At 45.4% G+C, this 19,799-nt stretch overlaps 1 protein-coding gene across 44 annotated transcripts in view; it reads left to right on the top strand.

Moving 5' to 3' along the window:
- Positions 1-17,366, top strand: part of LRRFIP1 (LRR binding FLII interacting protein 1) — a 161,668-nt gene extending 144,302 nt beyond the window's left edge. For 39 of the 44 annotated variants that reach the window (XM_061412735.1, XM_061412740.1, XM_061412745.1 and 36 more), the window contains one exon: positions 1,745-8,531. In XM_061412735.1, the coding sequence (XP_061268719.1) occupies positions 1,745-3,423 (1,679 nt within the window). In that variant the 3' untranslated portion in view covers positions 3,424-8,531. Of the gene's footprint in view, positions 1-1,744; positions 8,532-9,809; positions 9,860-11,976; positions 12,095-13,150; positions 13,231-14,748; positions 14,854-16,505 lie in introns of those variants that run through there. The other 5 variants (XM_061412781.1, XM_061412778.1, XM_061412775.1 and 2 more) reach the window with 1 other exon arrangement.
- Positions 17,367-19,799: the final 2,433 nt, after the last annotated feature.

Here is a 19,799-nt window from a genome sequence, read left to right on the forward strand (position 1 = left end):
AAGCGTTTGGAGAGCCTGAGGTGCCCGTGGACAGTGTAGATGGACAGGGAGCCCTGGGTGGTGGGGAGGTGGACAGGGAGCCCTGGGGTGTGAGTGTGGTCGGTGCGGACGGCTTTCCTTATAACAAGAGTCTGAGTAAGTCTGCCCGTTTGTCAGAGGTGATGTTCCTTTGTACGTCCTGTTTTTACTTCTGAAAGAGTATAAACTGAGGAACCCCATAGATAGTAGGAATGCGTAATACAATCTGCAGATATCGGAAAAGATTCACCAGTTAATATTTGTCGTAATCCTCGGCTTTGGTCAGCACCTGATGGACAGCCTGAAATAGAAGCTGGCAAATAAGGTCTCCCTTGCAACCGGGGATCAGATGCGTTTCAGCTTTTCACAGTGAGGCTGGGACAAGGTCAGGGACTGTGGCTTTCGTTTCCATTTGGAAGGTTCTCCATGGAAGTGGAGAAAACTGTAGGCCCAGCTTCCCAGGTCTGCCTTTCCAGAAGGTGCTTCATTATCTGATGGCTATTCAAGAACCACAGCTCTTTTCATTGTGTTGAAGTTACTGAAAGAAAGTAAGCTGATGAATGTCCACCCTCCCTTTACGTTCCTACCTGAGCGGCTGGGGTGCATCCTGCTGCTCTTACACATTTTATGCATCCTTGGTAACTACTGTGTAACAAACACTCAAAGAACTAGGAAATGCATTTTGTGCATCCACATATTTTTGGATCGTATATCCCTGTTAGTAGAGAATTGTGGGAACTTCCAAATACATACGTTTATTTTTCATTTATATGTGTAATATTTAAGTAATATAAAATGTGCATTATAAAACAGACACAATACTAGAGATTTTTAAGGGGTGAAGCAAAGGTGACTGTAAATGGAATCCTGCTTGTCTGTCCACTTTTCCCTGGAGACCGCTGGTCCTAAGTCACCAAGCTGTGACTTTCAGTGACGTGGCAGCTCCTACCCCTCGGTGTTGTTTGTCTTGAGAACCCAAAATGTAATTCTTCCTTTCAAAGCAGTAACAGATTGCTTCATTCCTAAGTCTTTAATCAATGAATGGTTTATGTGTGACTAAGTGGTCTCTTGATTGGAGGCGTCGGCTCCCACCCCCCCCAGGAAAGGAACAGAGGTGTGGAAGGCACAGGCTGCTTCCCCAGGAAGACAGGGATTAGGGGCGGAGGTCAAGTTCTCTTTACCTCCATGAGCTGTTTCCAAAGTGGCTTCCTGGAGATGGACCTCGAGGCTGAGTTTCTTCAGATGAACTGCATGTTTCTTTTAAAAATGATCTGAAGGCTGCTCTTAGAGCTGGGTGATGTGCAGTGCAGTTCAACAGCTGGAAGAGTAGGCATGGTCCCCTTGTGCATCCAGAAATGAGAATGGGGACCACGAACCTTGAGTCATTCTGAAACCCCTCATCTTGGACGGCTGGGCTGTCTGATCCAGAGGTCTTCCTTGTCTGTTAAAAGTTCCCCTTTGAGAGTCCGTTCACCCCACATGGCACCAGCAGCCCCTCTGGCCCCTGACATGGCGGCAGTGGCCTCTGTTGACCCCGCGTTTGCTCACGCGATGGCTGCTTTGCCGCACAGAACTGGCAAAGGCTTCTGTCCGTGTGCTTCTCTGATGGCTCTCTCTCTCTAGGAGCGGGGTTGGCTGGGAAAGAGAACATGTGTTTACGTTGTAATTTCTGTTGTATGGTCAACCACATCATGGGGTCCCTTCAATTTTCTCAATGGTCTTTTAGGAAGAGCCAATGAAGTGGAGGTGAAAAATGAAATGGTGGAGCATGAGGGGAAAAGAGCAATCTTGCAGAGCACTGAGCAAAGACAGCACAAGGAGGACCCAGGAGAGAGCTGTGTGGACACAGAGGCGTCACATCCTGGTGACAGTGCTGAGGACCAGAGAGCCTCTGCGGACGGTGCCCCCTCCCCGGGAACACTAGTCAATTCCGAGAGCGAGGAGGAGGTTCAAAGCCGAGTTCTAGAAACCGCTTCCTTCCTTGCAGACACCCAGCAGGTTGAGTCAAGTGAGGTCTTAAACAGTGAACTAGTTGGTGAAATCCCAGATCCTGGGATTGGGCAGGGCAGTGGTAATGCTTTGGATATGGAAAACCAAAGGGAAGAATCTGCCGAAGAACGGGAAAAAGGAAAACAAGAAGATTTGAAGGCCAACTTGGAAGAGATGAGCACAAAACCATGTCAGGAGTCTGCTCTTCCGCAGATATCTGAGGCTGAACGGGAGAGCAGTGAAGATCCTTGCAAGCAGAGTGGGAGCCCCACAAAGGCTGAGCCAGAGGCAGGGCTCACTGGGCTGGGGGCCCAGGGGGGCACTGCAGCCTCAAGTCCTCTAAGCGGTCGTGATGACCCAGGGAGTCACCATGAAAAACGCCTGGTAGACACCCCAGAGGGGTCAGACCCCAGCACAGGGCAGGATGTAGAGAAAGAACTTGCCAACCAGGAGGTAGCTGAGCCCAGGGAGGCCCCAGTTCAGAGCACAGAGGCAGGTGGGGAGAACGAGGAGGCGGAGGAGGATGAAGGAAGAAACTTAAGGGAGGAGAAACCAATTGAGCCAGAGGTCCAAACTAGCCCTCGTCCTCCAGAAGCCGAAAGCAGACCTCAGGAGGTGACGGACCCGAGGGTGGAAGATGCTGAAAGTGAAGCCCTGGATGTGAAAGACCCCAGTGAGGAGAATGACCAACAGGGAGAGGCACTGGATTCGTCGCAGAAGAAGACGAAGAGCAAGAAAAAGAAAAACAAGAAGAAAAAATCACCGGTACCTGCAGAGCTCAAAGATGTTCAGAAAGAGTTAACATTTCAGAACCCAGGTTTAAGTGAAGTGAAAGAAGAGCTGGAAAAAGACACTGATGAAAAACCGGTTGTAGATGCCCAGAATGAGGTCACTAAGAGCCCAAAACAGAACAGCGTAGCAGAGAGCAGTGAAAATAGTGGTGGTCCAGAAAATCCAAAAGTTGAACTGGATGGAAAACTTGACCAAGATGATGCTGCTGTAAACTCTAAGGCTGGTGGAGACACGTTGGATTTTGAAGATAATATGATTCAGTCGTCAGGCACCAGTAATAAAGAATTAGACGAAGGTGCTGTAAAAGACGAGGCTGAGGAAGATGGTGGTACTCCCAGCAGTCCTCCAGGTCCAGAGAATACAGAGGTGCCCAGCAGCGCCCTGCTCGAAGATGAAAGTCCCGCAAAGGACATTAACGATGCCTCTCACACAGAAGGCGCAGAAGGGCGTGTGACGCCAGAAAATCTAGGGCAGACAGTCAGAGAGTTTTCAGACAGCATTCCTCTAGAGAACGATGGCCTGGCAGCAGCAGACGAGGTGGGGGACTTTAATTCAGAAAGCAAGGAAGAGAAGACAGGTGGGACCGGGAAGGGCAGAAGCAAAGAGGACTGCACCATGTCATAGGTCGGGGCAGGGTCCCGGGGAGGGGCCAGGACTGCACAGCAAGTCAGCTGGGAGAGACTCAGAGAATGTTCTAGACCGGTATAGATGCACCAAATGACAATCAGCCGCCAGGTTATCTACTCCTTCAAGCTATATAGACTGTTACCTGTAGATTTCTATGTCATCATTAAAATGACCACCCCGCTGAGAAGGACTCTTCTGTTATCAGAGTAAGTTCTAACGGGGAGCATTCCAGAAGTATCAGACAGCAATGTATACTGTTTTGTTTCTGCTTAAAATCAAAATCCAAACATTTAGCTTTTATCTTAAGCTGATATGAATGTGCATATTCTTGACCAAATGTATCAGCATCTAACTGAAAGGACCAAATAGTATCCTGAGATTTCCACATTATAATTTTTAAATGGTCTCGTTTAAACATATGTGCATTCATATTTGACTTTGATATGTGTAATATAACCTGTATGGTATTTTATTTAAAAAGACATAAATAGCAAAGCAGCGTATAGGTCACTGAGTCATGAGATTTGCACCTTAGGACAATAATTTATCACATGAGGGATAGCAAATAGCTTACTTGCATTTACCTCGTACAAGTATCTTACTTTGGACCAATACTTTTCGATTTCATTCTTGAGGACACCTGAATTTATTTTGTAGGAGATTTTGACTTTGTGCCAATTATGTACCAAAGTTATTTTATACAAAGACTTTTTTTGTTCTGGAAGAGATATATGTTGTAATTGCATTTCCTACTGCAGTATTTGGGCAGGGAGAATCATTTCTGAAATTTATTTTTTTAATTTTAAAATCAGTTCTCTTTGTATTTGTCTAATCATTATTCAGTAGAGCAACACAAAAGGACCCTTGTGCAAACTGCTGAGTAGAGTCTAACAGGATATTTTTAATAGTTGAATCATTTTTGGTATTTTGGTATAAATATTTTCATTTGTTGTTTTTCAGTATATTCTTAGTGAAAATTTGTTGTTTCGATCCTCCTAAACAAAGTATATATTTTCTATATGAAGAAACATTTAAAAATAATTGTAAAGTTAAATAAAAATCATTGTAAAATATTACAAGGGGATGTACAGTGTGAATGCTATTGATACTTTATGAGATCACATGACTTCGTATTATTGTTACAAGGTATAATTGAGTGCAAAAAAGACCAAAAACCTCAACAAAACTTGAGGCAAACGGAAGTGTTACTATGTCATTGAAATAAAGACATTTTATAATTTTACAAGCCTGTGCTTTCACTCTTGTGCTACTTGAATTCTGGTTGTGGCTACATAATGCTATCTTTAACCTACTCTTGTCTATTTCTGGGTTGCTAATTCCCAGTCGGCGCTCTGTGAAGAACTGCGTCATGGCCTTTGCCGGTAGTGAATAGCTCCGCTCCTGGCACCCACCCTGAGGCCAGTGTTGGACCGTCCTTGAGCGAGATCTTTTCCTCAGAGAATCTCCTGTGATCTGTGGTTCTGATCAAGAGCTCAGTTGAGAAAAGTCTCCATCCCGTACTTAGGAGTGCTTACAGGTGCCAACATTTAGACTTTCGAAGAGGATGATGGGAATTTCAAATAAACACTATTTCTTCGTCCTCTCCTGAAGCAGGGGACAATGGGATGGACCAGTTCTGTCCACTTACGCCACGTGCATAGGAAACTAGAGGCCTTCTAGACCATCAGGACCGAGGGCCGCCACAGACTTGCAAGTTGGTGTCTCTAACTTGAGCAAAGCTGCGCTCGGACTGGAATGCACTCTGTGAGGCAGCCCCCGTCCGGCCTTTTAAGGCCTCTGCGGAAGTGATTCAGGCGCTGAACTCACTCCGTGGTGAGCTCATAAAAGCCTTTTAAGGTGTTTCCTCTGTTTCCCATGTTCAACAGCACATTGAAGGGCACTGCAGTACACTTCCCATCCCTCAGCAGTCTCAACTGTTCACTCCTGCATTTAATCAGTAAGCATGTAGATCACCTCGCACATGGAAGGTGCTGGGAGCAAGCACCTGGGACCAGCCTCTAGGGCACAGGAGCTGAGACTCTGAAAGGGAGCGAAAGAGAAGACAAGGATTCTCAAGGGTCAAACGATTCTTGATCATCTAAGAGCCTTCATTATGAACGAGGACGAGATGACACTACAGCCCTACCCAGTAATTACTGTGCAGGTGAAGGCCCCTGAATCACCAAGAAATGGTTGCCTCTGGTGTACTTGGTGTTGGAAGGCATGGCAGTATTGAGTTGGCCAAAAAGTTCATTTGAGTTTTTCTATACCATCTTATGGAAAAACTGGAATGAACTTTTTGCCCAACCTAATATATAAGGTAATTTGGAAAGATCTCAATGTCAAATGAGTCAGACTCAGAAAAGAATCCAAAGGTTACCCGCCAAACACATCCCCAGAGTAACCTGGACCGCTGAGGTTTCACTATAATGCAGACAGAGAAAAACATGGATCCATCACTGATTCTTTAAATCAAAAAGCTGGGATATTTTTCAGCCTCAAACCAGAACATAGCGACTGTGTGTAAAATGTTAATCTTCCCTTCAAAGTATAAGTAAGTATAATTATGAGTTTATTTTAAAAGAGAAAGGTACAGAGAATTTTGAATTATAGGGTATTTTCTCACATAAAAAGGTTAGGAAGCAGTAAAATTTTTGAAAAGCGTGTTTAAGAATTACTTTCTGTAACATTGAGTATTTCTAGTTAATGGAAAACCTAATGACCTCAGCATTTAAATTTCCACTGTCACTGGGACCCTGGAATGCTGCTTCTAGGGGTTTAGGTAGTTTAGGGTTTCCTGTTTTCTATTGATAGATTCCTTTCCCAGGAGACCCCTTTGTGCAACATGCCAGCGTGACCATTGAAACGAGATTCAAAACAACAGTAAGACTCATTCCGAGCGTTGGCTCCAAAAGGAAAGGAAGGGGTGTTTGTGAGTGTGTTACATTCGGAATACGTACTTATTCGGTGTGATGATCTTACATAGGGAAAACATCAGGAGAAAAACCCCTTTCACCCTTTCTGCCCCTCTTACTTCAAAGACGTGTGTATTTTTCAAGACATGAAAGGCTTCAGCCGTTCAGCTGACCTGAAACAGCGGCTGGTGCAAGGCATCTGTACAGACCTCTTTGGCCCCGTGCTGCTGCTGCTGCTGCTGCTAAGTCGTTCAGTCGTGTCCGACTCTGTGCAACCCCATGGACCACAGCCCACCAGGCTCCTCCATCCATGGGATTTTCCAGGCAAGAGTACTGGAGTGGGGTGCCATTGCCTTCTCCGTAAGCAGGAGGAAAAAAGAATCATCAGCAGCAGCCTGTCCTGTCTCAGTTCCCCCTTTTATAGGAAGGAGGGGTGGTCCTGGCGTGGGAGGCTAGGCCTGGGCAAGATGGAAACTGACCACCTGGATTAAGATCAAACTAAGTCAGTGCAAGAAGGAAGCAGAGAGAGGGCCACACTCAGTGGCTTTCTCGAGACCTGTCTTATGATCATTGTCTTCACGAACACGGGGGGAGCTGACTTTTCTCTGCAGTGGGGCGGGGAGGCCTAAGGATGGGAGAAATTAGCCTAAGGATGAAGATTATCATTATTAAAAGTAAGCTATTTACCCTCTCTGTGCCTCACTGGACTATCTGAAATCGGGGTTAGAACCTGCCTTTTAGAGTGGTGATGAGGATTAGATCCAAGTAACGCACGAGAGAGAGGCGTGCTTCTTGCTGGTGGTCGACCTTGCTGTAACCCCTACAGCCGCAGTCACAGCACACGGGTCCCCCAGGGCGGGGCTGGGGGCCCTCTGCTTGCTTGCTGCTCCCTTGACTGTCTCTATGGTCTCGCCACTTTGTTCCTCATTTCACAGGTCTCTAAAGTTCACACCAGAAAGTGTGTTGGGATTTAATATATCGGGTGAGTGGGCCAAAAATCTCATTTGTGTTTTTCCATTCAATCTTATGGAAAACCCCAAGCGAACTTTTTGGCCAACGCAATATAAAAACCAGATTTGTTTAAAAAGGTAAACTGTTGACAATATTACTAAAAATAACTTTAATTTCCAGTTATTTTTAACTTCCTAATATAAAAGAACACTCTGAGTCTTAGACTTTGTGACTTAATTTTCTTAAATGTTCATCTCTTGGGTGTCAGAGACCAGTGATGAGTAGGATTGCTTAGTGAGCATAAGTCTGAGACATCCTTGCTGAGTATCACAGTGATTACCAGTCAGGCCTCACTATTCACCTGACAAGTTAGACCTGTTGATTTTTAAAGCTGTAAAAAAGTGGTACTCCTTTTCTTTTTTTATTGAAGTACAGTTGAGTTACAATATTATATTAGTTCCAGATGTATAACATATATAAAAACATAGTTCAGTATTTTTATAGGTTACACTTTATTCCCTAACCTATACAATGTATCCTTTAGCCTTTTTATACCAAGTATTTCATACCTTTTCATCTTCTTCTCCATCTTGCTTCTCTCCCTTCCCCCTCCCCAGTGATAACCACCTGTGAGTCTGTTTCCATTTTGTTAAATTCATTCGTTTGCTTTATTCTTGCAGTGTGTGTTATATGTGATAACACACACTGTTTTTCTTTCTCTGACTACTGTGCTCATTTTCTTTATATCAGACAATTTTGCTTCTTTCTCTCCTCCAGTTTCCTAAAACTATCTAGTTTTAATCTTCTCCAGTTCTGCTTTAAAATTTCTCACATTTCTCTCTTTATTTTTCATGTTTCCACTGTAAGACTAAAGGTCACATTATCCTTGTTTTTTTATTGCTAGCACTGTTATTATATTTTAACATTTTTTACTTGATATTTGAAAACTTCTAATAGAAAAAATAATAATAAATTGTAAATGGACCCATGAGCCTCAAGTCCCTTTCTGTTATATTCAGTGTTTCTTATGCCTGTGGTTACTGTATATAGGAGTATTAAATATACAGGATAAAATGAAAAGCGATATTGCATATGAGAGCCAAGTTTTTAATTTTTTTTAATTTTTGTTTCAGTGTTGAGTGCATTTATGGAAAGGACAAAATAAAACATCTGTCAGAAGCAATTTGTATGTCAATTAAAACGGAACTCAGAAGGATGATAAATGTATCTTACACATAACTTTTTCTGCTTTCATTTATTTCATTGTTATGCCTTTCAAAATAGCAACTTAGGATGTTGGGAAAAGCCAATTGAGAAAGCATATAATTTGTATTAGGATAGATGACTTTGCAAGAATGAAAACGAAGGTGTGTCTTTTATGAATTTTCCATTTCACACATCTAATCAAAATTTGGGCAGTGTGAGAGCGCTGCCCCTTGGGAATAGGAGCCTCAGTTGGTCTGACTCGGACAGCCAGGTTTATGCAAACAGTGAGCGCAGTGGTCAGGGGTGCGGCCCGGGGCCTCAGGAAACCTGCTGGGCCGGGGTCCTCCCCTGTAGAGGGGAAGTGTAGCAGCAGCGCCCCCCGTGGGGCTTCGTGGGCGGTAGTGTGAGTCGCCGGGGCACACCACAGCACACACGGGCATCCGTCAGCATCAGCTCATCCTGATGTTGCCTGGAAAAACTGGGGAGGATGTTGCCCCTAAAGCCCTCCCCAGTCTTAGTTTCCCCCCTGTACTCTGGAGACCATATTCCTCAACGCCCCTTCACAGAGACGTTGGGGGGATTTCTGGGTGCTTCCGTTCAGCTTAGTCGCTCAGTCGTGTCGCACTCTTTGCGACCCCATGGACTGCAGCATGCCAGGCTTCTCTGTCTTCCACCATCTCCCGGAGCTTGCTCCAACTCTGGGTGCTTACGTACATGCAAACTTCTGTGTCTGGGGTGGGAGGAGTGACAGAAACCTGAGCTATTGCTTCGTTCTTCCTCAAAAGAAGAGCAGCTCCTCACAAGTGGGTTAGCCGGTGTGTCATTGGCACACTTAGGGTCCGTAAACAACTCTGACGTGGGTGAGTCTTTGAGAGAAATGAAGAAGATACACACGTCTGGGGTAGAAACTCGGAGAGTCAAGGCTAATGAAAATGCTGGTTATATCTGGTCGTGATACTCGGTGTGTTTGTAATACCTTGCTAATGATGTTAAACCATGAAGCCTGTGAGATCTTGTGTTGCAGTGTGGTTTGGCCTTAGAGCTCTTGCATGCTAACCCAAAGTAGAAGATTAGCCTGCTTGCATGCAGCCGGATACTGCCCTACGAGACAAGCATGTGTGGGAGGTTGACGCGGCTCAGCCCTCCCTTGGCTGAATTCCTCCCATCCTGTCTGTGGCCTCATTCACTGTGGTACGTGCGTAATACCATCGTCAGTTTCACTAACCCCAGTGCTCATTCTGCGGTTTAGCCATCTGCCGAAAGACGCATTCACCGAGTCACCTAAACCTGTTGTCTTTCTGATTTCTTTAGATATTAGGTTGAAAAAGCTTGTTGACGAACGGGAATGCTTATTGGAACAGGTAACAATCTTTTTTATTACTTTTCAAGTTCTGGAATGGGAAACCTGAAACTGGGACCCTCCCCACTCCAGCTTCTTGCTTCATCAGGAAACCCCTAATGCATCATGCCTGAAGATACCATCAAGCCAACCAGTGTTCTTAATGTTTTTATCCAAGTGAGACATCAGAAGTCATACTGGACTTAGGATGTCCCAGAGATTCAAGGCCATGTTCTGAATTTGGCACACTCTACATGAATTGCTGCTTAAATAAAAGATTTGGGTAAAAGACCTTGAATAAACATTGAGAGGCAAGGGTGTTCCTGAGACATTCCAACACCCTTCCTCATCTGCCTGCCCATAAAGGTCAGTTTTGGGGCTTCCCTGGTGGTCCAGTCGTTAAGAATCCACCTTCCAATGCAAGGGGTGCACTATGAATCCCGGGTCGGGGAATTAAGGTCCCACATGCAAAAAAAAAAAAATTTTTTTTTAAGTCGGTTTTGTAATCTCTCAGTGATCAGCACCCCTGTCCGGCAGATATTTCTTGCTTATAGCTGATCCAAGTTATTTTCACTGCTGTTTACCTACCTTGATCTCTTCTGCCTCAGGAAATCCGACACAGTTGTACGCTTTGGTCTTTTTCATAGTGGGATAGTGAAAGCTGCTCAGTCGTGTCCAACTTTTTGTGGCCCCATGGACTATACAGTCCATGGGATTCTCCAGGCCAGAATACTAGAGTGGGTAGCCTTCCTTTCTCCAGGGGATCTTCCCAACCCTGGGAAGACCTGGGTCAAGCCCAGGTCTCCCACATTCCAGACAGATTCTTTGTCAACTGAGCTACCAGGGAAACCCTTTTTCATATGCAAGGTAGTATTATTAAGAAATTATTCCACAATCACTTTCTTAGGAAACTCGATTCTCCTCATTTTCCCTCGTAAGCCTAATCAAAGGTATCTGCCTCACTTTTTTCAAGTTTTGAAGATTTCTCTCAAAATTGGGTAAACCACTAAATGTGGTGAGAGGATTCTCTTGAAGTGTCTGTGATCTTCTGTAAACCTGTGTCCATGGTAATTCTGTACTTGCTTTCCAAAGCAGTGTGCACCAATGGTCTGTATATCAATGTGGGTCTGTTCTGCTCCTGTCAATGGCAGTGGGGAGGACTTCCAACAAGTCCGCAGAGATTGGAGGCTAACAGGACCAGGGCTGGGAGACTCCCCATTGCACAACAGAAAATTCTACACACACACACACACACACAGCTGTTAATTACAATCCCAACTGCTATGTGTGTGTCTGTCTCAGAGGGAAGAAAGCCATGTAGACACCAACCCCTTGCAGGTGGCAAACCTGGAACCTGATGGGGTTCTGCTGGGGACAGTGCTTCTGTGCCTGGAAGGCTCCTGGTGGCCTATCTGGCTTTTTAGTGAATAAAGCAAACATAATTGTGTACAGATTTATGAACTTGTAGATAAACACTTCGGCTTCCCCGGTGACTCAGCTGGTAAAGAATCTGCCTGGCAAAGCAGGAGATGCAGTTTCAATCCCTGGATCGGGAAGATCCCCTGAGTAGAAAATGGCAATCTGCTCCAGTATTCTTGCCTGGGAAATCCCATGGACAGAGGAGCCTGGTGGGCTCCAGGCCAAAGTGTCACGAAGAGTCAGAGCATGACTGAGTGCATATGCATACATAGATAAACATTAAAACTATTTTATGGAAGAATCTCCTGAACTCAAGAGGAATTTCAGCCTTAGAGATAATTTTTCACCCAGAGTTACAAAATAATGCATGCCTGATACTGTAAATATAGTCTCATTTTCACCCATTATACTATTACTTTCAAAGAAGAGTGCTCACTGGCGGAAGGTTTTTCATTTGTTTATTATTTGGGTTTGTTCCTTGACAAATAAATCAGAAGAGAGACTCCCCATCTTCCCGGTGGGTGGTAACATTTTGCTGTATTTCTCTCCGGCTTCTTTATGTAACTCTTTACCTTAGAGAAATGCGAAGTGCTGGCAGGACAACATCAGATTGTACTTGTGGGGCGTGGGGTTTGACTTGACATGCTCCTTCCTTTCTGATAGGCTCTAGTCTCAATTAAAATAGAGAAATTAATGTACTTTTTTGGTGGATGTTTTCAGATTAAGAAACTCAAGGGGCAGCTGGAAGAGAGACAGAAGAATATCAGATTAGACACTCTGCACCCGGAAGACAGTGTCTTACAAAATGGGACGGACGTGCACGCGACGGATCTACAGAGTAAATGTCAATCCTCGTGTAGAAGGAATCCCTTAGCCGTGTGTGGCTTTTATTGTACTAGTGCAGGCAGAGAAAACTATCATGGCAAGGAGTGGCCAGTGTTCCCCACGTTCTCCCAGGAGCCCTTGAGTACAGAAGCAGAAAGCTGTTTCTTCGTGGGCTAGGACAAGGATGGGCAGTGGGCAGGACAAGCATGTTTCTGTCTGAGCCTAGGAAACAGAACAGGTACCCCAGAATGAGCACCAGGGTACCACCAGATGAAACCACATTTGCTATGCTGGACACAGTCTTTGGATCTGCTGACTGTATGGGGAAGTCAGAAGGTATTTTTCTGTGCCAGTAAACTGAGTAGGAAATGGCAATCTGCTCCAGTATTCTTGCCTGGGAAATCCCATGGACAGAGGAGCCTGGTGGGCTACGGTCCAAAGTGTTGCAAAGAGTCGGACGTGACTGAGCACGCACGCTCCCACAGATAAACACTAAAACTATTTATGGAAAAATCTCCTGAACTCAAGAGGAATTTCAACCTTAGAGATAATTTTTCACCCAGAGTTACAAAATAATGCATGTCTGATACTGTAAATATATCAGTGAAGAGCTGACTCTTTGGAAAAGACCATAGTGCCGGGAAAGATTGAGGGCAGGAGGAAAAGGTGTGACAGGATGAGATGGTTGGATAGCATCACCGACTCAAAAAACACGAGCTTGAGCAAACTCCAGGAGACAGTGAAGGACAGGGAAGAATGGAGGGCTGCAGTCCATGAGGTCGCAAAGTCAGACACGACTTAGCGGCTGAACAACAGCAACAACAAAATGAGAAAGAGGCTTAAAGGGATAAAAGCGTGCCCAGTCTCTCTGCCTACTCCCCGTTCCCCCACCATTTCTTTGTCTTCTTTGCTCTAGGGTGCTCTCCCTGCGGGGTGAGAGCGCCTCCTGAGTTGTGGGACCACAGGCAAGAAGATTACATGGTTAAGGGCTTGGTTCCCAGTAACTATTGTTTTAACATTTTAAAAGCCCCGAGAGCTTAACAAATTTTCCTTCTCTTTCAACCTTTAGGGGATGCCAACAGACAGATCAGCGACCTCAAATTTAAACTTGCAAAATCTGAGCAAGAGATAACTGCATTAGAACAAAATGTACGTGCGCACTTTTAAGCCATCATGGGCAGCCCAGCCGATGATTTAACTGAAGTTTTTTATTTGCTAGAAAGAACTCACCCTTCAAAGGCTGAGGACAGAAAGAGGCAGAGAATTTTAGAACCAAAAAAGGTCCAAAGGAGGATAAACAAGGCAGCAAGTCTCTCCAAGCATTTCCCGCAAGGAGAGGACATAGGGAGGAAAGGCCACTGCTAGGATCTGGGCTGTTAGCGGGCCTTCCCTGTGGCTCCCACTGTAAAAAGTTGGCCTGCAGTGTGGGAGACCCCAGTTCCATCCCTGGGTCGGGAAGATCCCCTGGAGAAGGGAATGGCAACCCACTCCAGTAGTCTTGCCTGGAGAATCCCACAGATGGAGGAGCCTCGTGGGCTACAGCCCATGGGGTCACAGAGTCGGACACTTATAATCGATGCCAATCCTTTACAGGGCTTCCCTGGTAACTCAGAGGTAAAGAATCCACCTGCCAATGCAGGAGATGTGGATTTAATCCCAGGGTCACGACAATCCTCTGGAGAAGGAACTGGCAACCCACTCCTGTATTCTTGCCTGACAAATCCCATGGTCAGAGAAGCCTGGTGGGCTACAGTCCACAGGGTTGCAAGAGTCAGGCATTACTTAGTGACTAAACAACAACAATCCTTTATAAACAAGATTAGTTGAAGAAAGTACCTAATGTGGCTGGGGAGTTTTCTTGAAAGTTCTTTAAACAAACAAAAAAATGGTTAATCACCAAACACTTGATGCAGGTGTCTCCCTCTTGCCTGGGTTTTCCCTCTTTCCCTCCCAGCCCGGGGCTCGCTCTGATCTCCTGATTTGGGGCACTCATACTTCTAGCATGCTGGGCCCTGGGACAGACTGTGTCCTAACAGAGGGGAGAAATAAAAACAGGTCCTCTTGCCCCCTCCATCATGGGTATATGTGGCTGGAACTTCTGAGAAATTTTGTAGAAACGAAAATGAGAAGCCCACCTCCAAAGCAATGTGTGTTTGGAAGCATGCCTTTGAGGGCAGCAGAATCTATCTCCAGCCCCAGATGCCACCCAAAGCCGCCTCCTGTACCCCCCCCCGCCCCCGGCACCCCGAGTCCCTTGTCTCTCTCCTACCTTCCTGCTTCCTCACCCCACCACCTCTGGAAGAGATCGGATGGGAGCTGAGGTCCTGAGGGAGCCGTTGCTTTGCCAGGCTGTTCTGCAGGATCGACCCTCATCAGAGAGGATGGTGTCCCAGGGTCAGCACGGTGGGAACCACACTTGGGACAAGGGTCAGAGAGGAAATGAGTCCCTGATAGGTGCCAGTACTGGGTTGCTCGTAAGTGTGAACAAACAGCTTGCGTGGCTAGAACCTATGGGACAGCTCCACATCCTAGATCATCATTCTTGCTGCAGTGTCTTCTCTCCTTTTATTACTTTACACCCTCGGATCACAAATATAAGCAAGCAGTCGGGGAGAGAAAACAGGCCTATCAATTTATACATGTGATTTTTTTTTCCTTTCCTTCCAGGTAATAAGGTTAGAAAGTCAAGTATCACGTTATAAACAGGCTGCTGAAAATGCTGAAAAAATAGAAGATGAACTTAAGGCTGAAAAACGGAAACTCCAAAGAGAGGTAAATTTTCTAGGCTATTTCTAGGAAAAGAATGGGTAATGATATTCCGGTTGGGAGAGCAGGGTGAGGATCTGCTGCCCGGAAGTCTGCCGCTAAACCATTCATTGTTGGTCTTCCAGGCCACTCTGAGGAGCCTTGCTCACATCGTAAAGGAGGGGTTCCCCTAAAAAACCTGTCATTCTGTTTTTTGCTCACGCGTGTGCTTAGTCGTCCCCACTTTTTTGCGACCCCATGGACTATAGCCCACCAGGCTCCTCTGCCCATGTGATTTCCCCTGCAAGAATACTGGAGTGGGTTGCCATTTCCTTCTCTAGGGAATCTTCCCAACCCAGGGATCAAGCCCATGTCCCCTGCATTGCAGGTGGATTCTTTGTCACTGAGCCACTGAGGAAGATCAGGATTTTTTGGCTTTTTTTTCCACTCTAGCTGCTCTGCTGTTCTCTTTCCTTTGATTTTCTACATCTCACACGAATACATGTGGGTTTACTGCTATTTATTCTGCTTGACATGTGTTGTGTTTCTTTGATCTGTGACGTCTCTTTTCTAAATGAATGTTGGAAAATTTTCAACCACGATCTCCTTAAGTGACTCCTCTTCCCGAGAGTCCACCTTCCCCCTGGGACTCTGATCAGAGGATACCAGACCTGTTCATGGACCCTCTGGTATTTCTCTGCCCATTTGTCATTTCCATTTCCTGTCTCCTTACTTCCCAATGTTGCAAAATGTACAGTTTTTAGAGATCTTCCAGTTCGCCTCCTTCTGTGTTCTGAAATAGACTCATTCCTGATAGTTCCTTTGTTGATCATAGCCTCATTTCGTGAAAGATTTCGTATGCAGCTGTTCTGTTTCCCACACTGATGACCAAAGCATGTTCAGTCTTTGAGGTCTGTTTCTGTTGTTTTGCTTCTGTTGACAAATGGTTCGTCCCATCCTGTCTTTGGTGTCTCATGAGGTTATGCTTGATTTAAATGTATAGGAATACTCCAGGCTTGCCTTGGGGGAATTTCCACTGAGGGGCTTGCTTCTGCGTCTGCTGGTGAAAGCCAGGGCATGGGAGTTTCACTTGTCTCAGAACCCCACCCAGCCACCTGGAGGGTTTTGGATCAGAACCAGAACCACAGACTCTATTCGGACGACGCATGTCTCCACAGTCACAGGGCTGTGAACCCCCACCTTGGGGCACCCCCACTCTGCATGCTCCTGCTGGTCCAGGCGGCTCCCTACTGATGTGTCTTCTGCTGTGTCTCCCAGGCTCTGTGGCCCTGGCTCCCCGGGTACCATCCTGGCCTCAGGCATTCTTGCTTTGGTTTCTGGCTGCAGAACCCAGAAACCCAGCTGCACAGGGCTGTGGGGAGCGCCTCTTCCGGCTGGGCTGGCTCAGCTCTTGATTGTGTGTTTGTTGGCCTCACCTTCTGTGAGACCACCAGGATCCCCAAGACTGTGCCACGTCTGGGTCTAGTTCCCAAGGGAGGGTCCCTAGTTACTCATGAAGCTAGAATCTCATGCCTTGTGTTACTTTTTAAATTAAGAAATATACATATACACACCTGGAGGTATGTGTGTATTTTCAGGATCTTGATGGGTCTGGGTCATCATTGTGATTTTCAGTGGGGTTAGAATCAAAGCTTGCTGACTTTCACGTTTGTTTTCAGCTTCGCTCTGCACTGGACAAAACAGAAGAGCTCGAGGTGAGCAACGGCCACTTAGTGAAGCGTCTGGAGAAGATGAAAGCCAACAGGAGCGTCCTCTTGTCCCAGCAGTGAAGGACAGTTCTGAACAGGACACGGATGGGTGGGTGCAGAGCACGGGTTCATAGGCTGGTCTGTGGCTGCCCAGGAGCGCTGCTTCTCCCCCTGCTTCTCAGAGGACACCCCGGGGAGCACCCTGCTTTTGCCTGGAGCCCTGGCAGCCATGAGACGCCTCTGTCTGCAGATTGAGACCCAGTCCAGGGCAGCCGCTCTGCACCAGCAGGCCATTTAGTAAGCACACTGGGCCATGGAGCTCTGTTTCCGACAGTGCGGTGGCCTCTTCACCCCGTTTAAAATGGTGTTTGGAGTAAAGACAAATGTGGGACTCGAGTTCTCTTTCCATGTGTCTTGCTGAACATTAAGGGGAAATGTTTCAGTGTTGGGACTTGCTTTCGTGGCAGAATCTGCAATTTGAGCGACTTCAGTAGTATCTCTTAGTCTATGCTTTTCATACACAAAACACTGTGGAACCACAAGCCATTACCAAGCAAAACTCTTTCACTAGAAACAAGTGGATGGTCTAGAAGTAAAAGTGACCTTAAGCAGACTCTTTCCAGGCAACAATGAAGCTTTTCTAAGGGGTTTTTGCATCAGTTCAATCAGAAGAATACTTTTTTCCAGGGTAATTAGGCAACAGCTTCACTGAAAAACAACAGCTTTTCATTCGCATTATTGAATCCTTATATTTGGGAAACTGAAGTTGTTAACTTCTTTTAAAAAATGTACTATTAGAAAAATTAAAAATTGAAATGTTGAAAGACTTCAGCAATGTGGTTTTTATTTTTCCCACTGAGAAAGAAGATCTTTAACTATTTTACACTAATTTTTCTGTATACTTTGGGATACTTTTTCATTTTCTCAGCATTATCAAATCAACCCATATTTCTTTCCCTCTTTAATAAAGAAGGTGTATTGACAGTGAATAGGAATAGAACACAGTAAGAATCAACACTCTTAGAATAAAAAGTAAACTGAAGAAGTTACAGACCAGAGTAGACACAATTCTAATATCTTCAAGGACAAAAGTAGAAGTCATTTCGATACTTGCTAATTTGGGGTTATTCTTTGTATATGTTGGATTTTAGATAATGCTGGTTTAGCAGGCCAGCTTTCAGGGTATTAGCAAGTGCAAACCAAGATAATATCATCTGTATGTATCCCTAGTGTTGACAGCTGGAGAGTGCTGAGGTAGGAGACATGAGTTGTGTGTATATAATTAAGAAAGCATTCCCAACAGGGTGCTAGAGGTCTGGGGTACACAAGGCTGCATTTCACTGGGTAAGAGGAATTTGGTCTCCTTGTGCCGAGAATATTTTACAGTGCTATCTGCATAAAATATTCAAATAAACACATTGAGGTATTATAGGAGAACGTAGAAAAAAATCATTTGAGCAGAATCAATCTGTTGACACCAAGCAGATGTGTTAATGTGTAGTAACAGAAATGACCCCCACGCCTGAGGTGCACACTACAACACAATGGTAAGATCTTGCCTGATGAAACAGGGAGAGTGAAATGCAGTCAAGACAGGAAGTCAAAGAGGAAGGCCAAGGAGTTCCATTTAGGCCTTGTCAATTTTGAGAAGCTAAAGAAACATAAAAACAGCTGTGTGATGGAGGAGTGAGTACTTCCTGACCACTCTGTTTAAAATTGCCAGCCTTCAACAATCCCTATTCCCTTTCCTGACTCATTTTTCTCAACTTACTGTCTAAGAAACAAGAGATCTTGTTTTATTTACCATCTCTCATTGGGCTTCCCTTGTGGCTCAGCTAGTAAAGAATCCGCCTGCAATACAGGAGACCTGGGTTTGATCCCTGGGTCGGGAAGATCCCCTGGAGAAGGGAAAGGCTACCCACTCCAGTATTCTGGCCTGGAGAATTCCATGGACTGATAGTCCACAGAATCGCAAAGAGTTGGACACGACTGAGCAACTTTCACCCCCCACTGGAATGTAAGCTCCAGGATGCCAGGGAACTGTGTGGAACTCAGGAAAGAGACCTGGGTGAAGGTATAGATTTAGGAGTCATCAGCAGAGAGGGGATTTTTCAAATCTTGGGACTAGACTTGCCTAGCTGTTATGTTCAGTTGCTAAGTCATATCCAACTCCTTGCAACCCCATGGACTGCAGCACTCCAGACTTCCCTATCCTTCACTATCTCCTGGAGTTTGCTCAAACTTGTAGACTGAGTCGATGATACTATCCAACCATCTCATCCTCTCTTACCCCTTCTCCTCTTGCCCTCAATCTGTCCCAGCATCAGGATCTTTTCCAATGAGTCGACTCTTCAAATCAGGTGACCAAAGTATTGGAGCTTCAACTTCAGTATCAGTCCTTCCAATGAATATTCAAGGTTGATTTCCTTTACGACTGACTGGTTTGATCTCCTTGCAGTCCAAGGGACTCTCAAGAGTCTTCTCCAGCACCACAATCCGATAGCATCAATTCTTTGGCGCTCAGCCTTCTTTATGGACATGCCTCGGGAAAGAGTGTAAATAATTAGAGGGCACAGGAAAAGCCAAGAACAATCTGATGGGCGTTGAGGAGCATTTACTTGTGAATGTCATTGGGAGTTCTTAGAGAAATGCACGAGGTGCAGTTTCCCAAACTGTTTGATCATGGAACCCTGCTTTTTTCAGAACCTTCTGAGACAAGGACTCTGCGAAGCACAATTTAGAAAGTACTGCTGTAGCTACAAGACCAGGCACAAGCGTATGAATTCCTTGTCTGAGTCCTCTGCTCCAAGCCTGCATCCAGAAGCAGCCCAGTATCCCTTTCCATGATGTTCTTCAATATCTTGACCCTGCACAGTCCAGAGTGCAAGATTCCATTCTTTTATCTTTACAGAAGGCCTTTCAAGTTGCAAATTTGGGTGTCTGAGGCTCATTTCTGCTTGAGGGGACTACCCTAGACCATCTCCAGGTGTTCTTCAACTGTGGTCACCACATTACGAGCCCATCAGCAAAACCATAGCTTAATTCATCAAACCACTCACTCCTCACCATCTTATTCATCAGAATCTTCTTGTTCCACTATTTTTCTTTCTTTCAGAGTCCTATGCTTAGTCACTTCATTGTGTCCAACTCTCTGTGGCACCACGGACTATATCCTGCCAGCCTCCTCTGAACATGGGGTTTTCCAGGCAAGATTACTGGAGTGGGTTGCCATTCCCTACTCCAGGGGATCTTCCCAATCCAGGG

Source organism: Bos javanicus, chromosome 3 (assembly GCF_032452875.1).
Source record: "Bos javanicus breed banteng chromosome 3, ARS-OSU_banteng_1.0, whole genome shotgun sequence".
NCBI classification, from domain to species: Eukaryota; Metazoa; Chordata; class Mammalia; order Artiodactyla; family Bovidae; genus Bos; species Bos javanicus.